This window comes from Nerophis lumbriciformis, linkage group LG08, assembly GCF_033978685.3.
Source record: "Nerophis lumbriciformis linkage group LG08, RoL_Nlum_v2.1, whole genome shotgun sequence".
Classification (NCBI taxonomy): domain Eukaryota; kingdom Metazoa; phylum Chordata; class Actinopteri; order Syngnathiformes; family Syngnathidae; genus Nerophis; species Nerophis lumbriciformis.
The window spans coordinates 28,899,648-28,926,013 of record NC_084555.2 but is presented as its reverse complement, the minus strand read 5'-3'; the positions used below and the strand labels follow the sequence as shown (position 1 = coordinate 28,926,013).

The following is a 26,366-nucleotide window of genomic DNA, read 5'->3' as shown; positions in this document are numbered from 1 at the left end:
TGCAGGCGGGCCAGGAAAGTTCCCGCACTCTTTTTATACGAAGCCACGCTGTTGTAACACGTGCTGAATGTGGCTTGGCATTGTCTTGCTGAAATATGCAGGGGCGTCTATGAAAAAGACGGCGCTTAGATGGCAGCATATGTTGTTCCAAAACCTGTATGTACCTTTCAGCGTTAATGGTGCCTTCACAGATGTGTAAGTTACCCATGCCTTGGGCACTAATGCTCCCCCATACCATCACAGATGCTGGCTTTTGAACTTTGCGTCGATAACAGTCTGGATGGTTCGCTTCCCCTTTGGTCCGGATGACACGATGTCGAATATTTCCAAAAACAATTTGAAATGTGGACTCGTCAGACCACAGAACACTTTTCCACTTTGCATGAGTCCATCTTAGATGATCTCGGGCCGGAGAAGCTGGCGGCGTTTCTGAATGTTGTTGATAAATGGCTTTCGCTTTGCATAGTAGAGCTTTAACTTGCACTTACAGATGTAGCGACGAACTGTATTTAGTGACAGTGGTTTTCTGAAGTGCTCCTGAGCCCATGTGGTGATATCCTTTAGAGATTGATGTTGGTTTTTGATACAGTGCCGTCTGAGGGATCGAAGGTCACGGTCATTCAATGTTGGTTTCCGGCCATGCCGCTTACGTGGAGTGATTTCTCCAGATTCTCTGAACCTTTTGATGATATTATGGACCGTAGATGTTGAAATCCCTAAATTTCTTGCAATTGCACTTTGAGAAACGTTGTTCTTAAACTGTTTGACTATTTGCTCACGCAGTTGTGGACAAAGGGGTGTACCTCGCCCCATCCTTTCTAGTGAAAGACTGAGCATTTTTTGGGAAGCTGTTTTTGTACCCAATCATGGCACCCACCTGTTCCCAATTAGCCTGCACACCTGTGGGATGTTCCAAATAAGTGTTTGATGAGCATTCCTCAACTTTATCAGTATTTATTGCCACCTTTCCCAACTTCTTTGTCACGTGTTGCTGGCATCAAATTCTAAAGTTAATGATCATTTGCAAAAAAACAAATGTTTATCAGTTTGAACATCAAATATGTTGTCTTTGTAGCATTTTCAACTGAATATGGGTTGAAAATGATTTGAAAATCATTGTATTCCGTTTATATTTACATCTAATACAATTGGAACTCATATGGAAACGGGGTTTGTAGCTATATTTCAGTTTATTTAATTTGACACATTATCTTTATGTAATATTGGCTGCATTTCTGATAGTTGTTTGTGTGCTCTTATAGACCACAGCAAACGTTACCCAGCTTCCAAAGGATTGTAATAAATCCCCTAGAAGAAGACAGCCTGCTGTTTCCTTTAACATGGATACACACATCTATACCTTTGGCCATTCTAAGCCAGCATCTTCCAAGAGTAATCTCCCCCTCTGAGAAGCCTCCGTTTTACTAATGTTTTCCAATGTTGCAAAAATGTGTAGAATAAATAAGACATTTTATCATAATGTGTTGCCTTCATTATAAGACTAATATAAGACTTAATTCTTTGCGGCTCCGGACAGATATTTTTTTTAGTATTTTTGGTCCAAAATGGCTCTTTTAACATTTTGGGTTGGTGACTTCTGCTCTCGTTGGACCGTTCCTCTTTAAAGGCCGCCACTGTCTTCTTAATATTTGCACATTTTGTAGATGGCTGTCCGCGGGTATATCTGGGATATATTAAAATTACGTCTACATTGCAGACATGCTGACAACGCTCCAGACAATGGCAGCGTTTTGTTTACATTCGTTTTCGGCAGCGCAGGTTTTCGGTAATCAAAGTCTTTTTTCGGTGGTTGAATTTCCGATAAAAACTCCGTGCCTGAAAGGTTATTGTGTGTTGTGTGTCCGGAGAAGCGCGGAGACGAACGTGTTTGCACAGGAGGTAAAACCTGTTGGAATAGTTGGGTTGCAAGCCCGTGATCTCGATACACATCGGGCCACTTCTGGGTTTCAGTCTGGGGTTCCATTAGGCTTCTGTTTATTTAACTGAATCAGTGCAGATTTGGGCGTATTTTGAAAGGTTTAGAGGCAAATTATATAAGCGATCATGAAAAAAATATTCAAAATGAGATGGAGTGATGGAGTACACTGTGATGGAGTACACAGTGATGGAGTACACTCTTAAGAAAAATATTTTTTTATTGATTTAAACTTTTATTTATCATCACCAAGACGTTACTGCTTGCTCCAACCTCACTTCATTTGACACTCACATTATTTAGAGAAGAATAAATTCGAGGCACATGATGTCTTTACATCTGAGGGGTCCACAAATTAAACATTAATCCGTGAAAGTCAAAGTTGGACTTATTCATGCATCGGTAAGTAACGTATTTTATTGACATAACGAGTGCCGTGCTGCTGTGATCGTCACGCTAATGAGAAAAATAAGATGTTTGTTTGCAGTTGATTTCCTGCTCCAATTTTTAATCTCATCAACAATTCATGTCTGCAGTTGTTTTTATGGTGTGGAGCTCATATAGTTCTCATAGTTCTCATATAGTTTTCATAGTTCTCACTGGATCGGTTCGCAGCCGAGTGTGAAGCGACTGGGATGAGAATCAGCACCTCCAAGTCCGAGTCCATGGTTCTCCCCCGGAAAAGGGTGGAGTGCCATCTCCGGGTTGGGGAGGAGATCTTGCCCCAAGTGGAGGAGTTCAAGTACCTCGGAGTCTTGTTCACGAGTGAAGGAAGAGTGGATCGTGAGATCGACAGGCGGATCGGTGCGGCGTCTTCAGTAATGCGGACGCTGTATCGATCCGTTGTGGTGAAGAAGGAGCTGAGCCGGAAGGCAAAGCTCTCAATTTACCGGTCGATCTACGTTCCCATCCTCACCTATGGTCATGAGCTTTGGGTTATGACCGAAAGGACAAGATCACGGGTACAAGCAGCCGAAATGAGTTTCCTCCGCCGGGTGGCGGGGCTCTCCCTTAGAGATAGGGTGAGAAGCTCTGTCATCCGGGGGGAGCTCAAAATAAATCCGCTGCTCCTCCACATCGAGAGGAGCCAGATGAGGTGGTTCGGGCATCTGGTCAGGATGCCACCCGAACGCCTCCCTAGGGAGGTTTTTAGGGCACGTCCGACCGGTAGGAGGCCGCGGGGAAGACCCAGGACACGTTGGGAAGACTATGTCTCCCGGCTGGCCTGGGAACGCCTCGGGGTCCCACAGGAAGAGCTGGACGAAGTGGCTGGGGAGAGGGAAGTCTGGGCTTCCCTGCTTAGGCTGCTGCCCCCGCGACCCGACCTCAGATAAGCGGAAGAAGATGGATGGATGGATGGATGGAGTTCATATTTTGCCTCATTATTTAGCTATAAATGTCCCTGTTGTTCAGCAATGTTTGCTCGCGAGATCAAGACTCAGTATGCTGTTGAGCCTACAAGAGATTTATTCATCTAGTTTATTAATACTATTAAGGATATTTTCTTGATGCTAACAAACATCACCAAATACGCCATGATGTGGTCATCTAAGCTTTTAGTTTCTGTTATTAAATGGACAATAAAAATATAGTGGATTGGACCAATCACAATATTTATTACTAGGACTTAACATGACGTTAGTTTATTTGTACAACCAGGTCTTCGTAGTTATATTTTGGCATAGCAACCACAAAATAACAATCTAATACGATCTCTTGTCCTTTTCTAACGTTTAATTCTGCTCTCTCTAACACTACTAATACAGCAGAGAATAAACTCAATTGCATCACAGAAAGTTTCTCAAACAAATCAAATGTTCAAACAAACACTTTACAACGTGGTTGCTGCAGACACGAGCATTGTCTGAATGTATACCACAAGATGATGAAAGTTATATTTTTAACAGCTATTTTCTTCGACGCACTTTAGTTTTTTTCCCTGCAGGGCTTTGTTGTTAAGGGGGTCGCCTTAACAACAAAGAGCCACCGCCTAAACTAACGTTTTAACAAGCTGCTCCACTTCGTACTGCCTCTGTCAGTACGTCTCTGCAGCACCCAGCATTGTCCCACCCACAGAACCATCTGATTGGTTACACGCAGAGCGGTAACAGCCAATCAGCAGTGCATATTCAGAGCGCATGTAACAGCCAATCAGCAGTGCGTATTCAGAGCGCATGTAACAGCCAATCAGCAGTGCGTATTCAGAGCGCATGTAACAGCCAATCAGCAGTGCGTATTCAGAGAGCATGTAACAGCCAATCAGCAGTGCGTATTCAGAACGCATGTAACAGACAATCAGCAGTGCGTATTCAGAGCGCATGTAACAGCCAATCAGCAGTGCGTATTCAGAACGCATGTAACAGACAATCAGCAGTGCGTATTCAGAGCGCATGGAGTCAGTGTTCCTGCGGTATGGTGAGCAGATAGGTGTTTAGCAGGTAAGCATAAGGCAGCTGACTCCCCCCAAATTATAATAAACACCTCCCAGTCAACTAACTACTAGTAACATCACTATGAGCCCGTTGACGTTCTAGAAACAGAGCGGCAGCTTAGCTCGCACACAGTCCTTGAAGTGAAGGCTAATTAAATTTTAGCGTAACGTTAGCTCACTGTGTGGCGTGTGTGTGTGTGTGTCTGTGTGTCTGTCTGTCTGTCTGTCTGTCTGTCTGTCTGTCTGTCTGTCTGTCTGTCTGTCTGAGAGAAAGACAAGCATTATTGACCTATAGTTAACATCTAAGTTATTTCACTTGACCTTTTTCTGTGTTGATTGAGCTGTGTTGAAGCAGCAAAAAACGACATTATGTTAAATGAAGAGTTTCCTGAAGCTGTCTCTGATAGTTGATATAATAATGTAACTGCATCATAAAGCCTACATGAACTCCATGGTGTTCAGGGATGAATAGTTTCTCCTATTGCTATTGCACAATTTTTTTCAGCTATAGTTACATATAGTGTTAGCTATAGTGTCAGAGCTTGGTTCGCATTGCCGGCAGTAAGTCGGACACGTTTCCGGTGAGGGTTGGACTCCGCCAAGGCTGCCCTTTGTCACCGATTCTGTTCATAACTTTTATGGACAGAATTTCTAGGCGCAGTCAAGGCGTTGAGGGGATTCGGTTTGGTGGCTGCAGGATTAGGTCTCTGCTTTTTGCAGATGATGTGGTCCTGATGGCTTCATCTAGCCAGGATCTTCAGCTCTCACTGGATCGGTTCGCAGCCGAGTGTGAAGCGACTGGGATGAGAATCAGCACCTCCAAGTCCGAGTCCATGGTTCTCGCCCGGAAAAGGGTGGAGTGCCATCTCCGGGTTGGGGAGGAGATCTTGCCCCAAGTGGAGGAGTTCAAGTACCTCGGAGTCTTGTTCACGAGTGAGGGAAGAGTGGATCGTGAGATCGACAGGCGGATCGGTGCGGCGTCTTCAGTAATGCGGACGCTGTATCGATCCGTTGTGGTGAAGAAGGAGCTGAGCCGGAAGGCAAAGCTCTCAATTTACCGGTCGATCTACGTTCCCATCCTCACCTATGGTCATGAGCTTTGGGTTATGACCGAAAGGACAAGATCACGGGTACAAGCGGCCGAAATGAGTTTCCTCCGCCGGGTGGCGGGGCTCTCCCTTAGAGATAGGGTGAGAAGCTCTGTCATCCGGGGAGAGCTCAAAGTAAAGCCGCTGCTCCTCCACATCGAGAGGAGCCAGATGAGGTGGTTCGGGCATCTAGTCAGGATGCCACCCGAGCGCCTCCCTAGGGAGGTGTTTCGGGCACGTCCGACCGGTAGGAGGCCACGGGGAAGACCCAGGACACGTTGGGAAGACTATGTCTCCCGGCTGGCCTGGGAACGCCTCGGGATCCCCCGGGAGGAGCTGGACGAAGTGGCTGGGGAGAGGGAAGTCTGGGCTTCCCTGCTTAGGCTGCTGCCCCCGCGACCCGACCTCGGATAAGCGGAAGAAGATGGATGGATGGATGGATAGTTACATTAATCATTACTAATGTAGCAGCCTAGTTTTGAATGGCAGGGTTCCTGCTATCACATGTTGATAAAAATATAACATTTACATAATAAAAATCAACTACAGGCTTCCCAAATGCTGTAATAAATTGAGTATGAGTTGAGCATGTCCGCATGTGGCCCCACTTTTAACTCTTTTTTTCAAACGCTTATTGCAAACGCTTATTAATTTGACTTAGTACGTCATTATTTTGACTTAGTAAATCATTATTTTGTCATTATTTTGACTTAGTAAAATAAGTCAAAATATTGACTTACTAAGTCATAATAATGACATACTTAGTGTTGTGTGACTATCAGAAACAAATTAGTCATTGAGAGTAGAAAGCAGGGCTCTGTCTGACACACTGGGTCTGAGGATGCAACATGAAGTCATTACTGCAGTTTTGAGGGTGATTTATTTTCCCTTTGAGTAAAAAACAATACATTACATGAAGATGGATTTGCAGGACTATATGGACCAGAATATGATGGAAAAAGATAGCCTGTTGCGGTCAACGGAAGTAACGGCACCCTACCTCACTCTCTCTCTATACAAGACAAAAGGACTCCCAGGCAGGTGCAGGTGTTCATTCGGCAACATTCAGCCCCACACACGCACACACACTCCGCCCACACACTCACACACGTAGCCACACCCACTATCCCAGGTGACAAGTGAGAAACAAATCCCTGCCTCTACACTTAGTATCTTAGGTAAGTAGGACGGTTTTGTGTTTTGTTTTTACTTTATGGAAAAAATATCGGTATATATCACCATTCAGCAAATGGAGCGGAAAACACAACCAAAAATTGTAGGCTTCTTCATGCGACGAAGCCGGCCTACTCCACCACAGTCCGTAGTCTATTGCCCCCTCAGGCTGTGGTGGCAGCGACGAGGTGGAGACGTGATGGTGATGGCGACAGGCCGAGTTACACTGTTCCTTACACCCACCCAGCCCGCCCGTCCACCTGTCACCTGGAGAGACATCCCCTTAACTAACACATTTTCTGGTGGAAACACTGCCCTGACTTTATTTTCTTAATGAACCACTTCATTCGGGACTCTATGAAAGCTCTTTCCTATCTCTCTATGTCATGGGTGTCAAACTCTGGCCCGTGGGCCCGGAAGAGTTAGTGCAGCAAAGGGTTCTGGGTATTTGTTCTGTTGTGTTTATGTTGTGTTACGATGCGGATGTTCTCCCGAAATGTGTTTGTCATTCTTGTTTGGTGTGAATTCACAGTGTGGCGTATATTTCTAACAGTATTAAAGTTGTTAATATCACCACCCTCAGTGAAACTTGTGTCGCTGTTGATGAAGTATGCATTGCATTCACGTGTGTGTGCGTACAGAAGCCGCACATATCTTGCTGCTGGGCCGGCACGTTGTTAGAATGGATGAAAAGCGGACGTGACGATATCTCGTAGAGGACGTTAAAATCAGTGCCTTTAAGACACGCCCTCAAGACTGTGGTCCGGGTGGACTACGAGATATAATGACTGATGAACACCTTCGAGCCCCGACAATAATGAACTAGCATCCAAGGAAAGATGCCAGGTATCTAGCTTGGGCACATCAGATTAGATCAGTGTGTTGCAAACTGAGCAGTTTAAAGTCCTGAATGGTTGGTTTATTCATTGTTATTTTATTTTCAAATTTATTAGCTTGTGGAAAAAGTTCATGTTGATATTTACCTCAAAAGGCTGCAAATATGAAAGAGGCATTCAATTTTTATTTAAATTGTATTTGATATGCCATTGATATTTTTTTATTATTATTATTATTATTATTTGAAACTCGATTTTGCGTGTCACTATAAAGTTATATAAGCCTTGCTTGTTCAATATTCAATGCAAAACTTGTTTGGGTCCCTATTAAAAGGCTTTGTACAGTTTTGAATTTTGGCCCACTCTGTATTTAAGTTTGACACCCCTGCTCTGTGAACGATTGGAACTCCCAAGAACAGAACAGCAATACGGCATTTTCTGCTCAAACTCTACACTCACTCTCACTTGTTGTAATGCTACACTGAAGCGGCTTGACCATCGTGTGAATTACGGTAAGCCGCGAAGAAGAACAACGGATATGATGTCATATGCAACCCAGCCATAGCCGTTTGTTACCATAAGATTGGCAATAAAAGTTTAAAATAGCGTTGGCCTTTGTGTGTTTTCTTCTGGGGGCTACAAAACATTATATTACTTTAATTTGTTTTCAAGTAAATAAATACATTAGTGTTAAAATACGCGACTTTTGACTATCGTACTTTTGAGCAAGCTCTGTGTGGTTCTTCTTTTTCTTCCCCCTGGAGAGCCTAACATTTTATAAATACCATGAATATATCCTAACAACCTCCTATTGTTAAAATCTACAACATATATAAAACCACTTTTGAAAGTAACAAAGTTGACCAGAGTGCTTTATGAGTTTGGGAAATAGTCAAAAAAAAGTAATAAAGTAGTTTACTATATTATGTTAAAAAATACAAGATTTCTCTTTGAGCACGATAAAAAAAAACCTCAAAGATAACTTAAATAAATGGGGAAAAATACCTTTTTGCTTCATAATATTATATTTTGAAATATTTTTTAACTTGTTTTAGACCCCCTCGTTCATTGTCTTTTTCTACGGTGTATTACCTGCAAGCCAAAGTCTAGTAAAACTGCTTCAGGGTAAACGTATTGTAAGCCTTGCCCACAGGCACCCGCCCCTTCACGTCAAAACCCTGCCAATAATTTAAAACTGTAAAAAAAGAGAGGCGAAACCGTAGAGAAGCGAATGTGAAAAAAGAAAAGTTGAAAGTAAAAACCTGTGAAACACACAAAAAACAAACAGTGTTCAGAAATATGAAGATTGGCACTAAAAACTTGTCATGATATAAAAATAATTCCAGCAAAAATATTGCATTATTTCAACGTTTGTATTCATTTATTGCCAAAACTTGTTTCGGTGCCAATACAACTTTTTCTACAATGTCATTTTTTGGGGGGTACCTAATCATACTGGCAGTGTTTTGGCTCCATAGAAAAGCAGCTTCAATGTCTTTCATTGATTTAGTCAAGTCACTAAGTCGTGAAGCTTCACAGGTAATACTGATTTAAAGAAAATATAACTCAGCTTTTTTGAGCAATAAAAAATATTTGAAAGGCAAATGTTAGACGGATAAACATGGTATTGGCAAAAATGAAATCATTAATAGATGCATATTCGTCGCTACAGAGTAAAGCACAATGGTCAAGTCAAAATAACATAGGACATTCCCATTTGCATTATGTGTCATTAAATGATACCTGAAACCTACCTATAGTAAATGACTGAACACTAGGGGTGTAACGGTACAGGTATTTTATCTAACCGTTTCGGTACGGGGGTTCCGGTTCGGTGCGGAGGTGTACCAAACGAGTTTCCACACGGACATATTAAGTAGCGTACTGCACGTTGTGTAAACAATACTCAAAATGCCGGACATTTGAGGCATTCAAGAAACCCCGCCCCGACAGCTCCGCAAAAGAGGACACGCCCGGTGAAAAGAGGACGCACGGTCAGTCTATGACCTAGCAAGTTAGCTGCAAGCATGCTAGCAAAAGAGGACATGTCCGGTGAAACCGATCGCTGCTAGCACACGTCCTCCCCTCACCGGACACGCCCCCCCCACCCGCCCACAAATTCCTGTCAGCAAGATTTTATTTTTTAATGCGGTAAACGTGGCGGTAATCCACATCATGTACCGGTAATAGCCAGAACAACCATAAATCATTCATTAACATTGGAGGAGGGGTGGGGTTGACTCTTCAGCATGGGTTTAGTTATACAGCCATTTTGTTGGTGCTGCCCAAAAAAACGCAATGTTTAGAACTTCAGGCTAAATTAATTCACACTAAAACAATTACTCTTTAAAACATTGGGACGCTCAGTTAAACCAAACTTTGATTTAAAAATTATGATTGTGGTTTTTTGGTGACATACTCCTCTGACCTGAGCCAGTTTAGAACAAGTATAATTTTACAACATGGAAAACATATTTATCGGATGCCTGCCTTGTGTCGCACGATGGTGTTTGAACATAGCAATATTTTACTGTTTGCATAACACACACATTCCATTCTTACAGTCTACATGAACTACAGTGTAAACTGTGATGATTATTCAGAATGTCATGTAATACTATTTGTAGTAAATCCACCCATAAATTGTCATTATGGAAACTTAAACAGCTGTACTTCATTATATCAATAAGCACTATTCATCATTTCCACGTCATCCTAAAAAGGGCGAGAAAACAAACTTAGCTGGCTGCCTGACATCTGGTGTTATGATGCTAAGGACCAGAGGAATAGTCCAAGGTAACCGTTACCCTTGTCAACACGAAACTGTTCATGGGCCTGATAACCTCTTCTATTAATCTTGTTTAAGCCATCACTCAGCAACAAGTTATGAGAGACATACAGAGAAAAGAAAAACACACAAAAGAACCAATTAAAGCTATAATTACCTGAGACTTCCTTTTTTTGCGACTGAGGCTGCCAGTCCAGTCACTGAAACGTCGAATGTGGTTTTTGATATAAGCTTTTTTATGGTAGCCAAACTCCGATCCAGACCGCTCCCGATGCTGTTCATGGTTGGGATACTGGTCCAAATCTTCGCTCATGGTGTGAGCTTTGGGCCTTCGACAGGGCAGGGTGTATGACGAATACTGGCGAGCCTCAAGGCTTCCCTCCTCCAAGTGAACATCCAAGACTGAAGCAAGGGAGGCTCGATTTGGCTGATGGCCAATTGGAACCTCCTCTAAATGGGAGGACAGGTCTTTGGCTATGGGGAAGGTAGCAGCCATTGCAGAGTCCTTGTAGAGGCCTCCAGTGGACAAAGAGGATGGCTGTTCGGTCAAAGAGTCATGTTGGTGGATGGGGGAGTGCACTAGTGGCCTGATGGCAGAGCAGGGTTGATCCTGTTCGCAAAGTTCTGTGCTGGCACCCCAGGGAGAATCATACCAAGAACCATCGGAGCTCAGAGAGCTTCCTTTACTGGTTCTAGCAGTGGAAGAGGTAGAGGCTGGTGGGGGACCACTGCTGTGACCATCAGGCTCACTACTGCCAGAGCCGGGCAGACTAGAAGTTGAGGGTGAGTCTAAATTAGCAGAGAACTTTAGGAGTTGTACAGGACCAGAGACTTCATCCAGGAGGAGATCACTGTCTGAGGTATTGGTGAATTCCACTCTTAGACTACCATCCTTCTTGATCACAACTCGTGGGCTATTAGGTTTCACTAAAACCTGCTCTTTGTCTCTTTGACTATTGAGAGTGTAGCCATTGAGCTCTGCGCCATAGGGGTTATCTTCAAAGTCATCAGACACATGCCGCCTGCGTATTCCACATCCAGTCGAGCGATGCCAGCGATGCTCATTCGGGCTACCCCTCACTCCCCTTGAGGCATAGTCACTGTGACGGGCAGAATAAGGCTGTCTGCTTTTTGGAGGGGAGAGACAACCTCGGCTGACACATTTGGCCTTGTACCCTGAGCTCACTGGTGCACTTCTCCACCATTCGTGAGCTGACAGAGGGTCGTCTGTGGCTGACCCGATCTTCAGCGAGTATGGTTTCTGTGTCCCAGAGAAGCCAAAGCTGGTGGCTTTGAGGCCGTGAATGCTGTACTGGCTTTCAGAATTTCCCATTGCTGCCTGAAAAGGAAAATTAACATGAAGTCAGTGAGTTTATGCAGGTGGAAAGTAAATGGTGCCCACTGTATGTATGACATAATGCCTAACTCATCCCCTGTATACTGAATAATGAAGACATTCCTGCACACCTTGCACAGCAGTTACATTTAAATAGTCTCTTTCCTGAATAAAATGGAAGCAGGTATAATATATTCTATCTGTTTTACAATCACACTTTCCCAGGCTGGACGGTTTCCATTTTATGCCATTATTCCAGAGAAAAGCGAGACAAACAAGCTTAATGCTGTCATGGTTGTTATTATGTTCATAGCACTCAATTAGTGACAGTATACTGTGACCAAGCAGCCTTTATTGTAGGTCTGATTTTACAACACTTGAAATAATATAACAACCACTGTCAGTCGTGGATTTTTTCATGCGACAGGATTAGGGATGATCCGATCAGGGTTTTATGCTGCAGATACAATCATCCATGAGTGAGATCGGCCAAAACCAATACAAATCACATGTATTAACAACTGAAGATTTTTTTTTGTGTTTATGGTGCGTTCTGATGATAGTTTAACAATACCAACACAACATTTAAACTGGTTCCTTATTCTCTTTTATTACATACAATTGTTTGAGCAAAGCAATTAGTGCACAATACCGAAACAAAAGTAAAAACTACTGTGTACTACTAACTTAAATTATTTGGGTCTTTGCCCTCAAAGTTCTCCTGTGTCCAGGGGATTATTCCCTTAGTTTGTAAACATTAACAAAAACTACAAAACTTCCATCCATCCATCCATCCATCCATCCATCTTCTTCCGCTTATCCGAGGTCGGGTCGCGGGGGCAGCAGCTTAAGCAGGGAAGCCCAGACTTCCCTCTCCCCAGCCACTTCGTCCAGCTCTTCCCGGGGGATCCCGAGGCGTTCCCAGGCCAGCCGGGAGACATAGTCTAACTACAAAACTTGATTTTGATAAAATAAAAATATCGACCCTAATCACTCTAGTATTGCTCATATATCGAAACTCCCCTTGGTATCGACACTAACAATTTATGGATCGATTCACCCTCCTCTTATATGTCATGTACTGACTGCAACGACAGTGAAACCTGGAGAGGCGTGATTGGGAAGAATGGCCGCCCGGATCTGAACCCGAGTGGTGTTTTGTTATTGGACTTTTGTGCCCGTCACGGATTGTCCATAACGAACACCATGTTCAAGCATAAGGGTGTCCATATGTGCACTTGGCACCAGGACACCCTAGGCCGCAGTTCTATGATCGACTTTGTAGTTGTGTCATCGGATTTGCGGCCTCATGTTTTGGACACTCGGGTGAAGAGAGGGGCGGAGCTTTCTACCGATCACCACTTGGTGGTGAGTTGGCTGCGATGGTGGGGGAGGATGCCGGACAGACCTGGCAGGCCCAAACGCATTGTGAGGGTTTGCTGGGAACGTCTGGCAGAGTCTCCTGTCAGAGAGAGTTTCAATTCCCACCTCCGGAAGAACTTTGAACATGTCACGAGGGAGGTGCTGGACATTGAGTCCGAGTGGACCATGTTCCGCACCTCTATTGTCGAGGCGGCTGATTGGAGCTGTGGCCGCAAGGTAGTTGGTGCCTGTCGTGGCGGTAATCCTAGAACCCGTTGGTGGACACCGGCGGTGAGGGATGCCGTCAAGCTGAAGAAGGAGTCCTATCGGGTTCTTTTGGCTCATGGGACTCCTGAGGCAGCGGACAGGTACCGACAGGCCAAGCGGTGTGCGGCTTCAGCGGTCGCGGAGGCAAAAACTCGGACATGGGAGGAGTTCGGGGAAGCCATGGAAAACGACTTCCGGACGGCTTCGAAGCGATTCTGGACCACCATCCGCCGCCTCAGGAAGGGGAAGCAGTGTACTACCAACACCGTGTATGGTGCGGATGGTGTTCTGCTGACCTCGACTGCGGAAGTTGTGGATCGGTGGAGGGAATACTTCGAAGACCTCCTCAATCCCACCAACACGTCTTCCTATGAGGAAGCAGTGCCTGGGGAATCTGTGGTGGGCTCTCCTATTTCTGGGGCTGAGGTTGCTGAGGTAGTTAAAAAGCTCCTCGGTGGCAAGGCCCCGGGGGTGGATGAGATCCGCCCGGAGTTCCTTAAGGCTCTGGATGCTGTGGGGCTGTCTTGGTTGACAAGACTCTGCAGCATCGCGTGGACATCGGGGGCAGTACCTTTGGATTGGCAGACCGGGGTGGTGGTTCCTCTCTTTAAAAAGGGGAACCGGAGGGTGTGTTCTAACTATCGTGGGATCACACTCCTCAGCCTTCCCGGTAAGGTCTATTCAGGTGTACTGGAGAGGAGGCTACGCCGGATAGTCGAACCTCGGATTCAGGAGGAACAGTGTGGTTTTCGTCCTGGTCGTGGAACTGTGGACCAGCTCTATACTCTCGGCAGGGTCCTTGAGGGTGCATGGGAGTTTGCCCAACCAGTCTACATGTGCTTTGTGGACTTGGAGAAGGCATTCGACCGCGTCCCTCGGGAAGTCCTGTGGGGAGTGCTCAGAGAATATGGGGTTTCGGACTGTCTGATTGTGGCGGTCCGCTCCCTGTATGATCAGTGTCAGAGCTTGGTTCGCATTGCCGGCAGTAAGTCGGACACGTTTCCGGTGAGGGTTGGACTCCGCCAAGGCTGCCCTTTGTCACCGATTCTGTTCATAACTTTTATGGACAGAATTTCTAGGCGCAGTCGAGGCGTTGAGGGGATTCGGTTTGGTGGCTGCAGGATTAGGTCTCTGCTTTTTGCAGATGATGTGGTCCTGATGGCTTCATCTAGCCAGGATCTTCAGCTCTCACTGGATCGGTTCGCAGCTGAGTGTGAAGCGACTGGGATGAGAATCAGCACCTCCAAGTCCGAGTCCATGGTTCTCGCCCGGAAAAGGGTGGAGTGCCATCTCCGGGTTGGGGAGGATATCTTGCCCCAAGTGGAGGAGTTCAAGTACCTCGGAGTCTTGTTCACGAGTGAGGGAAGAGTGGATCGTGAGATCGACAGGCGGATCGGTGCGGCGTCTTCAGTAATGCGGACGCTGTATCGATCCGTTGTGGTGAAGAAGGAGCTGAGCCGGAAGGCAAAGCTCTCAATTTACCGGTCGATCTACGTTCCCATCCTCACCTATGGTCATGAGCTTTGGGTTATGACCGAAAGGACAAGATCACGGGTACAAACGGCCGAAATGAGTTTCCTCCGCCGGGTGGCGGGGCTCTCCCTTAGAGATAGGGTGAGAAGCTCTGTCATCCGGGGAGAGCTCAAAGTAAAGCCGCTGCTCCTCCACATCGAGAGGAGCCAGATGAGGTGGTTCGGGCATCTAGTCAGGATGCCACCCGAGCGCCTCCCTAGGGAGTTGTTTAGGGCACGTCCGACCGGTAGGAGGCCACGAGGAAGACCCAGGACACGTTGGGAAGACTATGTCTCCCGGCTGGCCTGGGAACGCCTCGGGATCCCCCGGGAGGAGCTGGACGAAGTGGCTGGGGAGAGGGAAGTCTGGGCTTCCCTGCTTAGGCTGCTGCCCCCGCGACCCGACCTCGGATAAGCGGAAGAAGATGGATGGATGGATGGATGACTGCAACATTGCTGACACACCAACAGTTGTTGTTATATTAACTTCACTCTATACTCTTATTAATCTACTTGTTAGTCAACTGTTAATAGCTGCCTACTTTATGTTGCAAAGCGGTTTAAGTTTGCGAAGCAATTATTTATTGGTTTTTTTTTAAGTGAGCTTAGCGGTTAGCTAAGCTACTTGCTTGCTTTTGGTGTGTAACATGTTTAGCCTCGTCCTCCTGTGATAACATTACTGATAATGATATTTAAGATACTAAGAAATTAGGTTTATTTTCCATCATAGAGGTGATTATTATTAGCTTAGGGGAGTGGCTACACACTGTGTATGGATATTAGGGGTGTAACGGTACGTGTATTTGTATCGAACCGTTTCGGTACAGGGGTTTCGGTTCGGTTTGGAGGTGTACCGAACGAGTTTCTAAGCTAAAGTCTTAACAAGCTGCTTTGCTTCTTCTGCCTCTGTCTCAGCACCCAGCATTGTCCCACCCACACAACCATCTGATTGGTTCCACAAAAAGCGGTAACAGCCAATCAGCAGTGCGCATTCAGAGCGGTAACAGCCAATCAGCAGTGCGTATTCAAAGCACATGTAGTCAGTGCTTCAGCGTCGAGCAGATAGGTGTTTAGCAGGTGAGCATAAGGCAGCAGGCTCTCCCCAAATTATAATAAACACCTCCCAGTCAACTACTAGTAACATCACTATGAGCCCGTTGACCTTCTAGAAACTTAAACTGCACCTCAGCTCGCTCGCAGTCCTGGCTTGAGGTGAAGGCTAATTAGCTTTTAGCGTAACATTAGCTCATTTTGCGGTGTGTGTGTGTGTGTGTGTGTGTGTGTGTGTGTGTGTGTGTGTGTGTGTGTGTGTGTGTGTGTGTGTGTGTGTGTGTGTGTGTGTGCGTGTGTGCGTGCGTGCGTAGTCTCTCCTATTGCTATTGTACTATTTTTTCAGCTATAGTTACATTAATCATTAGTAATGCAGCAGCCTAGTTTTGAATGGCAGGGTCCCTGCTATCACATGTTGATAAAAAATGACATTTACATAATAAAAATCAACTACAGGCTTCCCAAATGCTGTAATAAATTAAGCATGATGAGTTAAAGTACCAATGATTGTCACACACAAATTTGTCCTCTGCATTTGACCCATCCCCTTGATCACCCCCTGGGAGGTGAGGGGAGCAGTGGGCAGCAGCGGTACCACGCCCGGGAATCATTTTTGGTGATTTAACCCCCAATTCCAACCCTTGATGCTGAGTGCCAAGCAGGGAGGTAATGGGTCCCAGTTTTATAGTCTTTGGTATGACTCGGCCGGGGTTTGAACTCACAACCTACTGATCTCAGGGCGGACACTAACCACTAGGCCACTGAGTTGACTTGAAACTGTTTAATGTTGCACTTTTTATATGTAGAAGAAAAGTGTTGTCATTGTATTTAATCTGAGCAACAACTTGAGGCAGTTTAATGTTGATTAACATGGGCAGAATTATTATAGTGTTCCCAATGTTAAAAGGATAAAGCCATTGTTTACAAATTTGGTAAATAAATAACCAAAAAATTTATATTTTGTTGTTTTCTTACTGTACCGAAAATGAACCGAACCGTGACCTCTAAACCGAGGTACGTACCGAACCGATATTTTTGTATACCGTTACACCCTTAATGGATATACATAATTAGGTGTTAGTTGCTTGTCAGCCATGGGACTAAACATGCATATAGTGTCAGCCAGAAAGGATCAGCGTTTGTGATGGGCAATAAAAGGCATTAATCGGCAATGGCGATCATGTAGCTGTACGATACTGGCCAATCGAAAGGCATCCACCCTTGCATCTTTTTCCACATATCCAAAGTCGGGTCGCGGGGGCAGCAGCCTAAGCAGAGAAGCTTGGACTTCCCTCTCCTTAGCCACGTCATCCAGCTCTTACCGGGGGATCCCGAGGTGATCCCAGGACAGCTAAGAGACATAGTCACCCCTAAGTGTCCTGGGTGCTCCGCGTGGCCTCCTACTGGTTGGATGTGCCCTAAACACCTCCACAGGGAGGCGTTAGGGGAGCATCCTGACCAGACGTTAGAACCACCTCAGCTGGCTCCTCTTGATGTGGAGGAGCAGCGGCTTTACTCTCAGTTCCTCCCAAAAGCCAGAGCTTCCCACCCTATTTCTAAGGGACAGCTCCGGCACCCGACAGAGGAAACTAATTTCAGACACGTGTACCCTTGATCTTGTCCTTTTGGTCATAACCCAAAGCTCATGACCATAGGTGAGGACAGGAACGTAGATCCACCGGTAAATTGAGAGCTTTGCCTTCCGGCTCAGCTCCTTCTTCACCACGACGGATCAATACAGGGTCCGCATCACTGCAGATGACGCACCGATCTGCCTGTAGATCTCATGATCCACTCTTCCCTCACTCGTGAACAAGACTCCGAAGTACTTGAACTCCTCCAATTGGGGTAAAATATTCTCCCCAACCCAGAGATAGCACTCAAACCTTTTTATGGCGAGAACCATGGACTCAGGCTTGGAGGTTGCTTTTTCTCATCCCAGTCGCTTTACACTCGATTGCGAGCCGATCAAGTGAGAGCTGAAGTTCTAGGACAGATTAAACCAGCAGGACCACATCATCTGCAAAAAGCATAGACTAATCCTGCAACCACCAACCCAGATTCCCTCAATGCCCTGACTGTGCCATACCAGCCAAATTTGAAATTCAAAAAGCCTAGTAACCAGGGTCCAGCAGGCCCCGGTAGGTCCAGGACAGAGTCCTGGAAGGGGGTGCAGGGGGGCGAAGGTCCCCGACGCAAAATTAATTTCAGCATTCAGATAGGTTAGATTGTGGCTAAAACCTTCACATTTGTCATAATCAGAGGCAACTTTTGACACACAAAAACACTGCAAAAATGTGTCTAAATTTAACTATTTAAAAAAAAAAAAGAAGTTAGAACTAAATAAAAAGACAGGGTGATATGACTATTTACAGTACTGGTGGGATAATAATGATAAATAATGATGCATATTATTTTTCAATAATTATGTAATTTTTAGAAAAGAAATGTTATCCTTACTTGAGCATGCTAAATGTAATCATTATTGAACTTACTGTGTTATAATAAATCTATGCAGTCTGAATTGAAATAATCTCAGCTTGAAGAACATACATGTAATTTATATTTGATTATTTGAATAATGACATCAGATTAACTGACATAGGTACATCAATACAAAGTTAAAATGTATAAGACAGTGAGGTTACCATCATAGATGTCTTCAAAACTATGATTTTTTTAAATTAAATTACTGTCGTTCTCAAATAAAAATAATTCATAAAAAATATTAACAATGTTGCAATATTTTCAACATGAATAAAATCAAATAAAATTACCTATGATTTTAAAATATTATGTTAGTTACAAAATAAGGGAGAGGAAATTATGCATCTAATAAATTAATTCAGTTTTAGTGCGCCTTTCCCCACTTACCAGCAATGAACACTGAAGGAAACGTTTCTGTGATGAAAGCGGCAACTCCTTTCTTCGATGCCAACATTACTGCAGCATAAAGTGCAGTTTGTGTAATTTTCTCCTTTTCTTGAATGGATAATTATTCCTGAATAGGCTTTGGAATATTCTTTGGAATATTTATTTTTGGTTTAAGACTCGTTTGCGATTTTTCTCCAGCTGATTCCATGACCGTCCATTCGGTTGAGAACAGTGGCGATTTGGTGCCTAGCGTTTGGCAGTGGAGCTATAAATAGCCTCTTGCACAGCATACGGAATCGCTCGACAGGAAGTTATCAGAGCAGTGCCGATTCTTTCGCGATTTCATGAATAAACATTTTTTAAATGATTTTTAAGTTAATAATTTTTAATGGAAAACCGTAGTTTTTACCACTGCAGCTGTAAACCCGAATGGATTATCAAAAAACGTACTCATTACGGGAAAACCGTAGTTGTTGGCAGGTATACTGTGCCTAGAAATTCCGTCCATAAAAGTTATGAACAGAACTGGTGACAAAGGGCAGCCCTGGCAAAGTCCAACCCTCATTGGAAACGGGTCCGACTTACTGCCTGCAATGCGTACCAAGCTTTGACACTGATCATACAGGGAACAAACCGCTACAATCAGGCGGTCAATACCCCATACTCTCTGAGCACTCCCCACAGGACTTCCCGAGGGACACGGACGGCTGAATGCCTTCTCTAAGTCCACAAAGCACATGAAGACTGGTTGGGTAAACTTCATCCACCCGGGAGGATCATGCAGAGTATATCAGTCCACAGTTCCACGACTCGTCAAATTCACGTCTTTGGATAAGCACACAATATGTAAGATATGCCACGTTATTATATATTTTACAAGGATTAATTTGTGTGCCATCTGTGCTTCACAAATACAGGTAAAAGCCAGTAAATTAGAATATTTTGAAAAACTTGATTTATTTCAGTAATTGCATTCAAAAGGTGTAACTTGTACATTATATTTATTCATTGCACACAGACTGATGCATTCAAATGTTTATTTCATTTAATTTTGATGATTTGAAGTGGCAACAAATGAAAATCCAAAATTCCGTGTGTCACAAAATTAGAATATTACTTAAGGCTAATACAAAAAAGGGATTTTTAGAAATGTTGGCCAACTGAAAAGTATGAAAATGAAAAATATGAGCATGTACAATACTCAATACTTGGTTGGAGCTCCTTTTGCCTCAATTACTGCGTTAATGCGGCGTGGCATGGAGTCGATGAGTTTCTGGCACTGCTCAGGTGTTATGAGAGACCAGGTTGCTCTGATAGTGGCCTTCAACTCTTCTGCGTTTTTGGGTCTGGCATTCTGCATCTTCCTTTTCACAATACCCCACAGATTTTCTATGGGGCTAAGGTCAGGGGAGTTGGCGGGCCAATTTAGAACAGAAATACCATGGTCCGTAAACCAGGCACGGGTAGATTTTGCGCTGTGTGCAGGCGCCAAGTCCTGTTGGAACTTGAAATCTCCATCTCCATAGAGCAGGTCAGCAGCAGGAAGCATGAAGTGCTCTAAAACTTGCTGGTAGACGGCTGCGTTGACCCTGGATCTCAGGAAACAGAGTGGACCGACACCAGCAGATGACATGGCACCCCAAACCATCACTGATGGTGGAAACTTTACACTAGACTTCAGGCAACGTGGATCCTGTGCCTCTCCTGTCTTCCTCCAGACTCTGGGACCTCGATTTCCAAAGGAAATGCAAAATTTGCATGGTTGGGTGATGGTTTGGGGTGCCATGTCATCTGCTGGTGTCGGTCCACTCTGTTTCCTGAGATCCAGGGTCAACGCAGCCGTCTACCAGCAAGTTTTAGAGCACTTCATGCTTCCTGCTGCTGACCTGCTCTATGGAGATGGAGATTTCAAGTTCCAACAGGACTTGGCGCCTGCACACAGCGCAAAATCTACCCGTGCCTGGTTTACAGACCATGGTATTTCTGTTCTAAATTGGCCCGCCAACTCCCCTGACCTTAGCCCCATAGAAAATCTGTGGGGTATTGTGAAAAGGAAGATGCAGAATGCCAGACCCAAAAACGCAGAAGAGTTGAAGGCCACTATCAGAGCAACCTGGGCTCTCATAACACCTGAGCAGTGCCAGAAACTCATCGACTCCATGCCACGCCGCATTAACGCAGTAATTGAGGCAAAAGGAGCTCCAACCAAGTATTGAGTATTGTACATGCTCATATTTTTCATTTTCATACTTTTCAGTTGGCCAACATTTCTAAAAATCCCTTTTTTGTATTAGCCTTAAGTAATATTCTAATTTTGTGACACACGGAATTTTGGATTTTCATTTGTTGCCACTTCAAATCATCAAAATTAAATGAAATAAACATTTGAATGCATCAGTCTGTGTGCAATGAATAAATATAATGTACAAGTTACACCTTTTGAATGCAATTACTGAAATAAATCAAGTTTTTCAAAATATTCTAATTTACTGGCTTTTATCTGTATATATAATGTGTATGATTTATAGTGTTCTAATGCAGTAAAATTCTCCCCACTAGTGTTGACCTGATATCAATAATTTGGTATTGGTACCAAAATGTAGTTCGATACTTCTCAAAATAAAGGGGAACCACCAAAAATCCATTATTGGCTTGATTTGAACAGAAAATCTTATGATACATAAACATGTGTTTCTTATTGCACTCAAAAAACTATTTTAGAACTAAATCGGCATTAAAAAAACAGTGAACATACAGGAATGTAAGCACCCTTTGAGAAAATAAGAAGACTATTGAAAATAAAAAAGAGGAACATTTCTATCAGCAAAAAGTGCTGCCATGCAGATCCCAAAATAACATTTTGAAAATCAAGACTACATTTCTGTCACACCGCGGTGAGGGATGTCTTGTCTTGGTTTTTTCTGTCTTGTGATTTGCATGTTTTAGTTTCAAAAGTAACTCTCCTCTCGTTTCAGGTCACTTGCCCTTCCTTTTGTGTCATCAGTCTGACGTCATCCCGGTTCCCTGATTATTTCCACCTGTTCCCTATTACCCTATTGTGTCTTATAAGCCCACTCCTCCCTTTGTTCTGTGCCAGATTGTCTCGTTTAGTCGTGCTCTCTAGCTCCATGTCCATGTCCATGTCCATGTCCATGTCCATGCCATGCCTTACCTTGTCTCGTGCTTATGTTCCTTGATCCTGAATCCCTTCGTTGCTATTTTGAGTTTTCCTTTCTTCCTCCTCAACAGAATGATTTTTTGTTATTTAGTTTATTCAGCCGAAGTGGTGAGTTATCAGTTATTTTTCATTCTTTCGTCAAATTTTTGAGTGACAATTTTTGTTAAACTTTATTAGATTAGATAGTGTAGAATTTTTCATAGCTGTTGTTTCTTCCTCCCGTTGGAGCGTTTTTTGTTAATACATTTTATAGCATATACGGCGCCAATTATAGTTCGTCTTTGCTTTTGTGTTTTCCTCCGTTCGAAGTGATTTCCGGTTGTTCCTATTTTTTGGAACCTTTTTCGACGATTAGTTTTTTTTGGTTAATATAGATATTGTAATTCCTTGACTTTGGAGGTGAAAGGAAGCTGTCAAAATAAAAGGATGTCTAAGTTCCCTACTCTGCATCTGAGTCCTATCCTTTTTACCAAGCCTGACAATTTCCTGCAATTGGGTGCATTTGTACACTATTTTTTACCTTTAGGTTTATTTTTATCCACCAACCTCTTTTGGCTGCCTTTTAGACACATGTCCCATGTAATTGGACCACATAATATTTACTAGATCATTTACTAACATTATTATCATTGAAAATGTAATGTAAAATTATTTAACATACATGCAAAGAACTCAGAAAACATTTCTCATTTGGCAACTCTATCCTTTAGCAACGCACCCGTGGGTAATATACTTCTGGTGTTGTGACCCCTGTTTGCAATCCATCACGTCAAAAATATACCTTCTCGCTGGCTACTAATAAATACTCTAGAACTACAATTGGTTTGGAACTAGCAGTGGATTGCAATTATCCAAATATGATTAGCAGCAAAGTGGACAGACATCAATATCGTGGCTCGTAGGGCAAACGGAGGCATGTACGCTAGCTAGCTAGATGGTTAGCTAACTAGCAAGCGTTTTTCAGGGGTCTCAACCATGGTCTTAACTGTTTTTCTTCCATTCATTCACTTTCATGCTAGAAATGAGAAAAATCTCACCAATTAATTTTTCCCCCCCCAAAGCGATCATGAAAACGATTGTGGGAGTTAATGATGCCACATGTTTACGCCATGTTTTGAACTTGTTAAAGAAAAGAACAAAACTTTAAGGTCGACCCACAATGTATTGTGTTTACGACGTCACACTTTCAATCCCTATTGTAGCCACCTACGATGTGTCGTGAGCATGTTTAGCTATTCCTCAACCTGCAAGGAAGATACATACTTGTAAGAAAAGTAGTTTATTCATGGCCATGGGGGCAAGGATTGGTGATTTAGCAGTAGCTAAACACTGTGGAGGAAAGTTGGCCACTAGGTAGCTAGCTAGCAAGGATTCTACAACGCATTGCTTTAACTTTATCGTTAGTTATGAAGCCAAAATATTTCTATTCCCCTTCTTCTGTTTCCACACTGTTTCCGCTTGTAAGTGCTCTGTGTGTGTGTTGACTCATATTACCAGCAATGTGAACACGGCACGCCATAAAGGCACATGAAAAAAACGTACCAGTATTTTTCAAAGGCAGTATCGTACCTTTTTTAATTAATCAATTCCTCAGACTTTATTAGTACAAGTTTACCGTACAACCCAACTTCCCACAGAAGATGATGCCCTCAGACTCACCTGTATCAAATTTTCACATCGGAGCTCCTCTCAAAGTAAACCATTTTCTCTGTAGCCTTGCTCATCTGAAACACATAGTCAGTCTTCAGTATCTTTGCTCACACTGTAATTTAAATTTGCGTATTTTCTGCACCAATAAAAGAAGGAAGATGACTTTGTAAATAAGCGTTTCTACAAGTGTTTGTACAACAAAGCCAGTAAAAAAGATATAAGCCTTCGAGAAGTTAAGTGTCTCACTTTTGGAGTTGTAAGACTTTCTGTGTCTGCAGAGGGAATTGTTTTTTACTGGCACTTGCGCAAAAATGAATCAGACTAAGTTGAAAAAGTTTCCTTTACATAAAGCATACAACTGTTTTATGGGGTGAACATGAACTCCATCAAAATCTCAGGTTGACAAGCTCTGTAAGTCTCAGTAAAGTAACATAATGACACTTTGGGCTAAAGCACAGCACGTTTAAAATGATCCCCACCCAAAAGGCTTCTCAATCAGCCAATCATAATAAGACTGAAAGCATGCTTCCACTCCCCAAATACATAATGATGTTATTTTTGCTAACAGTTGACAATATTTTAGAATGCTGGCTGCAGATGACCAATCTGTTTATTTTTAAACATTGGAATACGAAGGTCCTGGGTTCGATCCTGCACTCGGGATCTTTCTGTGTGGAGTTTGCATGTTCTCCCCGTGACTGTGTGGGTTCCCTCCGGGTACTCCGGCATCCTCCCACCTCCAAAGACATGCACCTGGGGATAGGTTGATTGGCAACACTAAATTGACCCTAGTGTGTGAATGTAAGTGTGAATGTTGTCTGTCTATCTGTGTTGGCCCTGCGATGAGGTGGCGACTTGTCCAGGGTGTACCCTGCCTACCGCCCGATTGCAGCTGAGATAGGCTCCAGCACCCCCCGCGACCCCGATAGGGACAAGTGGTAGAAAATGGATGGATGGGGATGGAATCGTAACTGGTTCCGTTTTCTTTTAACTGGGTATTGCCAAAAATTTTCAGGACAAAAAACTAAAACCAGAAATGGCATAAGAGCAATCTTTGAGGAAGCGTCGGGTATAATTGGTGAAGCAGTGTGACTTTTGTATGTGAAATAATGCAACCCTCTTACATGCATGTAGTTCACACTCCCAGAAGCCTTGCAAGAAGAACTAACTCTGTTAAGCATTCACAGCGCATGTATAGGGTTACAGAGCAAGCACTGTGGTGCCAAAAGCCTTAACCTGTGAGACTAAGTGATGTGCAATGAGGTGAGATTAATTAAATCGGCTGCTCAAAAAGAGTGAGTTTAACACACATATCAAAATAAATTCCATGGGGCAAAGGATTTAAGGTCTTCAAGTTCAAAGGCAGGTTAAAGATCCAATGATAGAGAACAACTACGTCATAAGGATACAATAATTGTTTATTATGTGTAACTAAAGCAATTGGGGCAAAATGGAGTGCACCATTTGGCTGTAACAAGCGGCGGCATTGTTGTCACCTAGTTTGTGGTCCTAAGAAAACGTAAAGGAAGTTTCCAAATATAGTCAAATGTCCAACATTCTTTAGTATATCATTTATGAAATTCAACACATTTCAACAAAGGGCTAAGGTATTAACTTATCCTATTTCTGCTACAACTTTTTACCAATACCAGATTACCAATATCACCAAGCAATTAAGTGATCCAGTGTTTATGTTTAACACAGTTATTTGAATGAGGACTAATTGAACCAAAGTGCTTTTAAGAGTAAAGAAATCGAAAGCAGCTGCCAACAAGGGTCCTCTTTCTTTTCCTACCACTACTGACACGTTCCTTGCAAAGTTTATTCAGGCAGAGCAGGGATGTGAGTGAAATGCTTTAAAGGCGTGCCAGCAGAAAAACCGAAAGGCACACACACACTTGCCTTCTGCTGCGACTTCAACCGGACTATTGTGCAACTTTTCAGGCGTACAAGACAAGTCTGCCTTTAAGCTGCAGCCACATTTGAGTCTAAACACTCCCTTCTTCCATCTCCCATCTCTCCTCAATAGATTTCCCACAAGCCATCTGCTCAGGGGCCAAGGGACCCCAAAGCTCTTCGACACACCCAGTGACCTGGCATTCTTCTACCGCTGCCCTTGAGTAACTCCCACGTAAGCTCCATGTTTAGTCTGGTATTGTGTTGGGTCTGGAGTTGGGGAGTGGGCCACACCTCAACATGGTACAAACACTGATTTAAGAAGCAATCTTTCCTTAAACGAAGCCACTGTGCATCTGGAGAGCTTCAACGGACACTCAATTCCGACCCTTTTTGTCATCTAATCTTACCTTGCAGAGGAAAAGGAGAGAAGCCAGCTTGTGACACAGCAGCTTGGCAAGTAAGGCATCCCCCCAGGAACACCAAGAAACAGTGATATCATCTTGCCGTTTTTAAATCAACATCACTGCAGTGCCCTGAGAAAAAAGCTCAATATACTTTCCTGGGCACAGAGAAAGTCAATAAGAGGCCAACAATAGGCCCTACCCCCTTTAAAATCCAAAAAATAATTCTTTCAAATGACTACTAAATTGAGCAAAGTACTCACATGACCAATCAAGGCATTTTGCTTTCAAGAACAATGAGGTCATTTGTTATTGCTACAGTGTAAATGACTACTTGTGATATCTCTCTCTCTCTCTCTCTCTCTCTCTCTCTCTCTCTCTCTCTCTCTAAAATCCAAAAAATAATTCTTTCAAATGACTACTAAAATTGAGCAAAGTACTCACATGACCAATCAAGGCATTTTGCTTTCAAGAACAATGAGGTCATTTGTTATTGCTACTAGTGTAAATGACTACTTGTGATCTCTCTCTCTCTCTCTCTCTCTCTCTCTCTCTCTCTCTCTCTCTCTCTCTCTCTCTCTCTCTC

At 43.6% G+C, this 26,366-nt stretch overlaps 1 protein-coding gene across 4 annotated transcripts in view; it reads right to left on the bottom strand.

Moving 5' to 3' along the window:
• LOC133611635 (rho guanine nucleotide exchange factor TIAM2-like) overlaps positions 1 to 26,366 on the bottom strand; it is a 178,375-nt gene that overhangs the window by 100,395 nt on the left and 51,614 nt on the right. For 3 of the 4 annotated variants that reach the window (XM_061968605.2, XM_061968606.2, XM_061968609.2), the window contains exons 2-3: positions 23,490 to 23,554; positions 10,410 to 11,591 (exon numbers count right to left, since the gene is read on the bottom strand). In XM_061968605.2, the coding sequence (XP_061824589.1) occupies positions 10,410 to 11,585 (1,176 nt within the window). In that variant the 5' untranslated portion in view covers positions 11,586 to 11,591; positions 23,490 to 23,554. Of the gene's footprint in view, positions 1 to 10,409; positions 11,592 to 23,489; positions 23,555 to 25,786; positions 26,066 to 26,366 lie in introns of those variants that run through there. The other variant, XM_061968608.2, reaches the window with a different exon arrangement.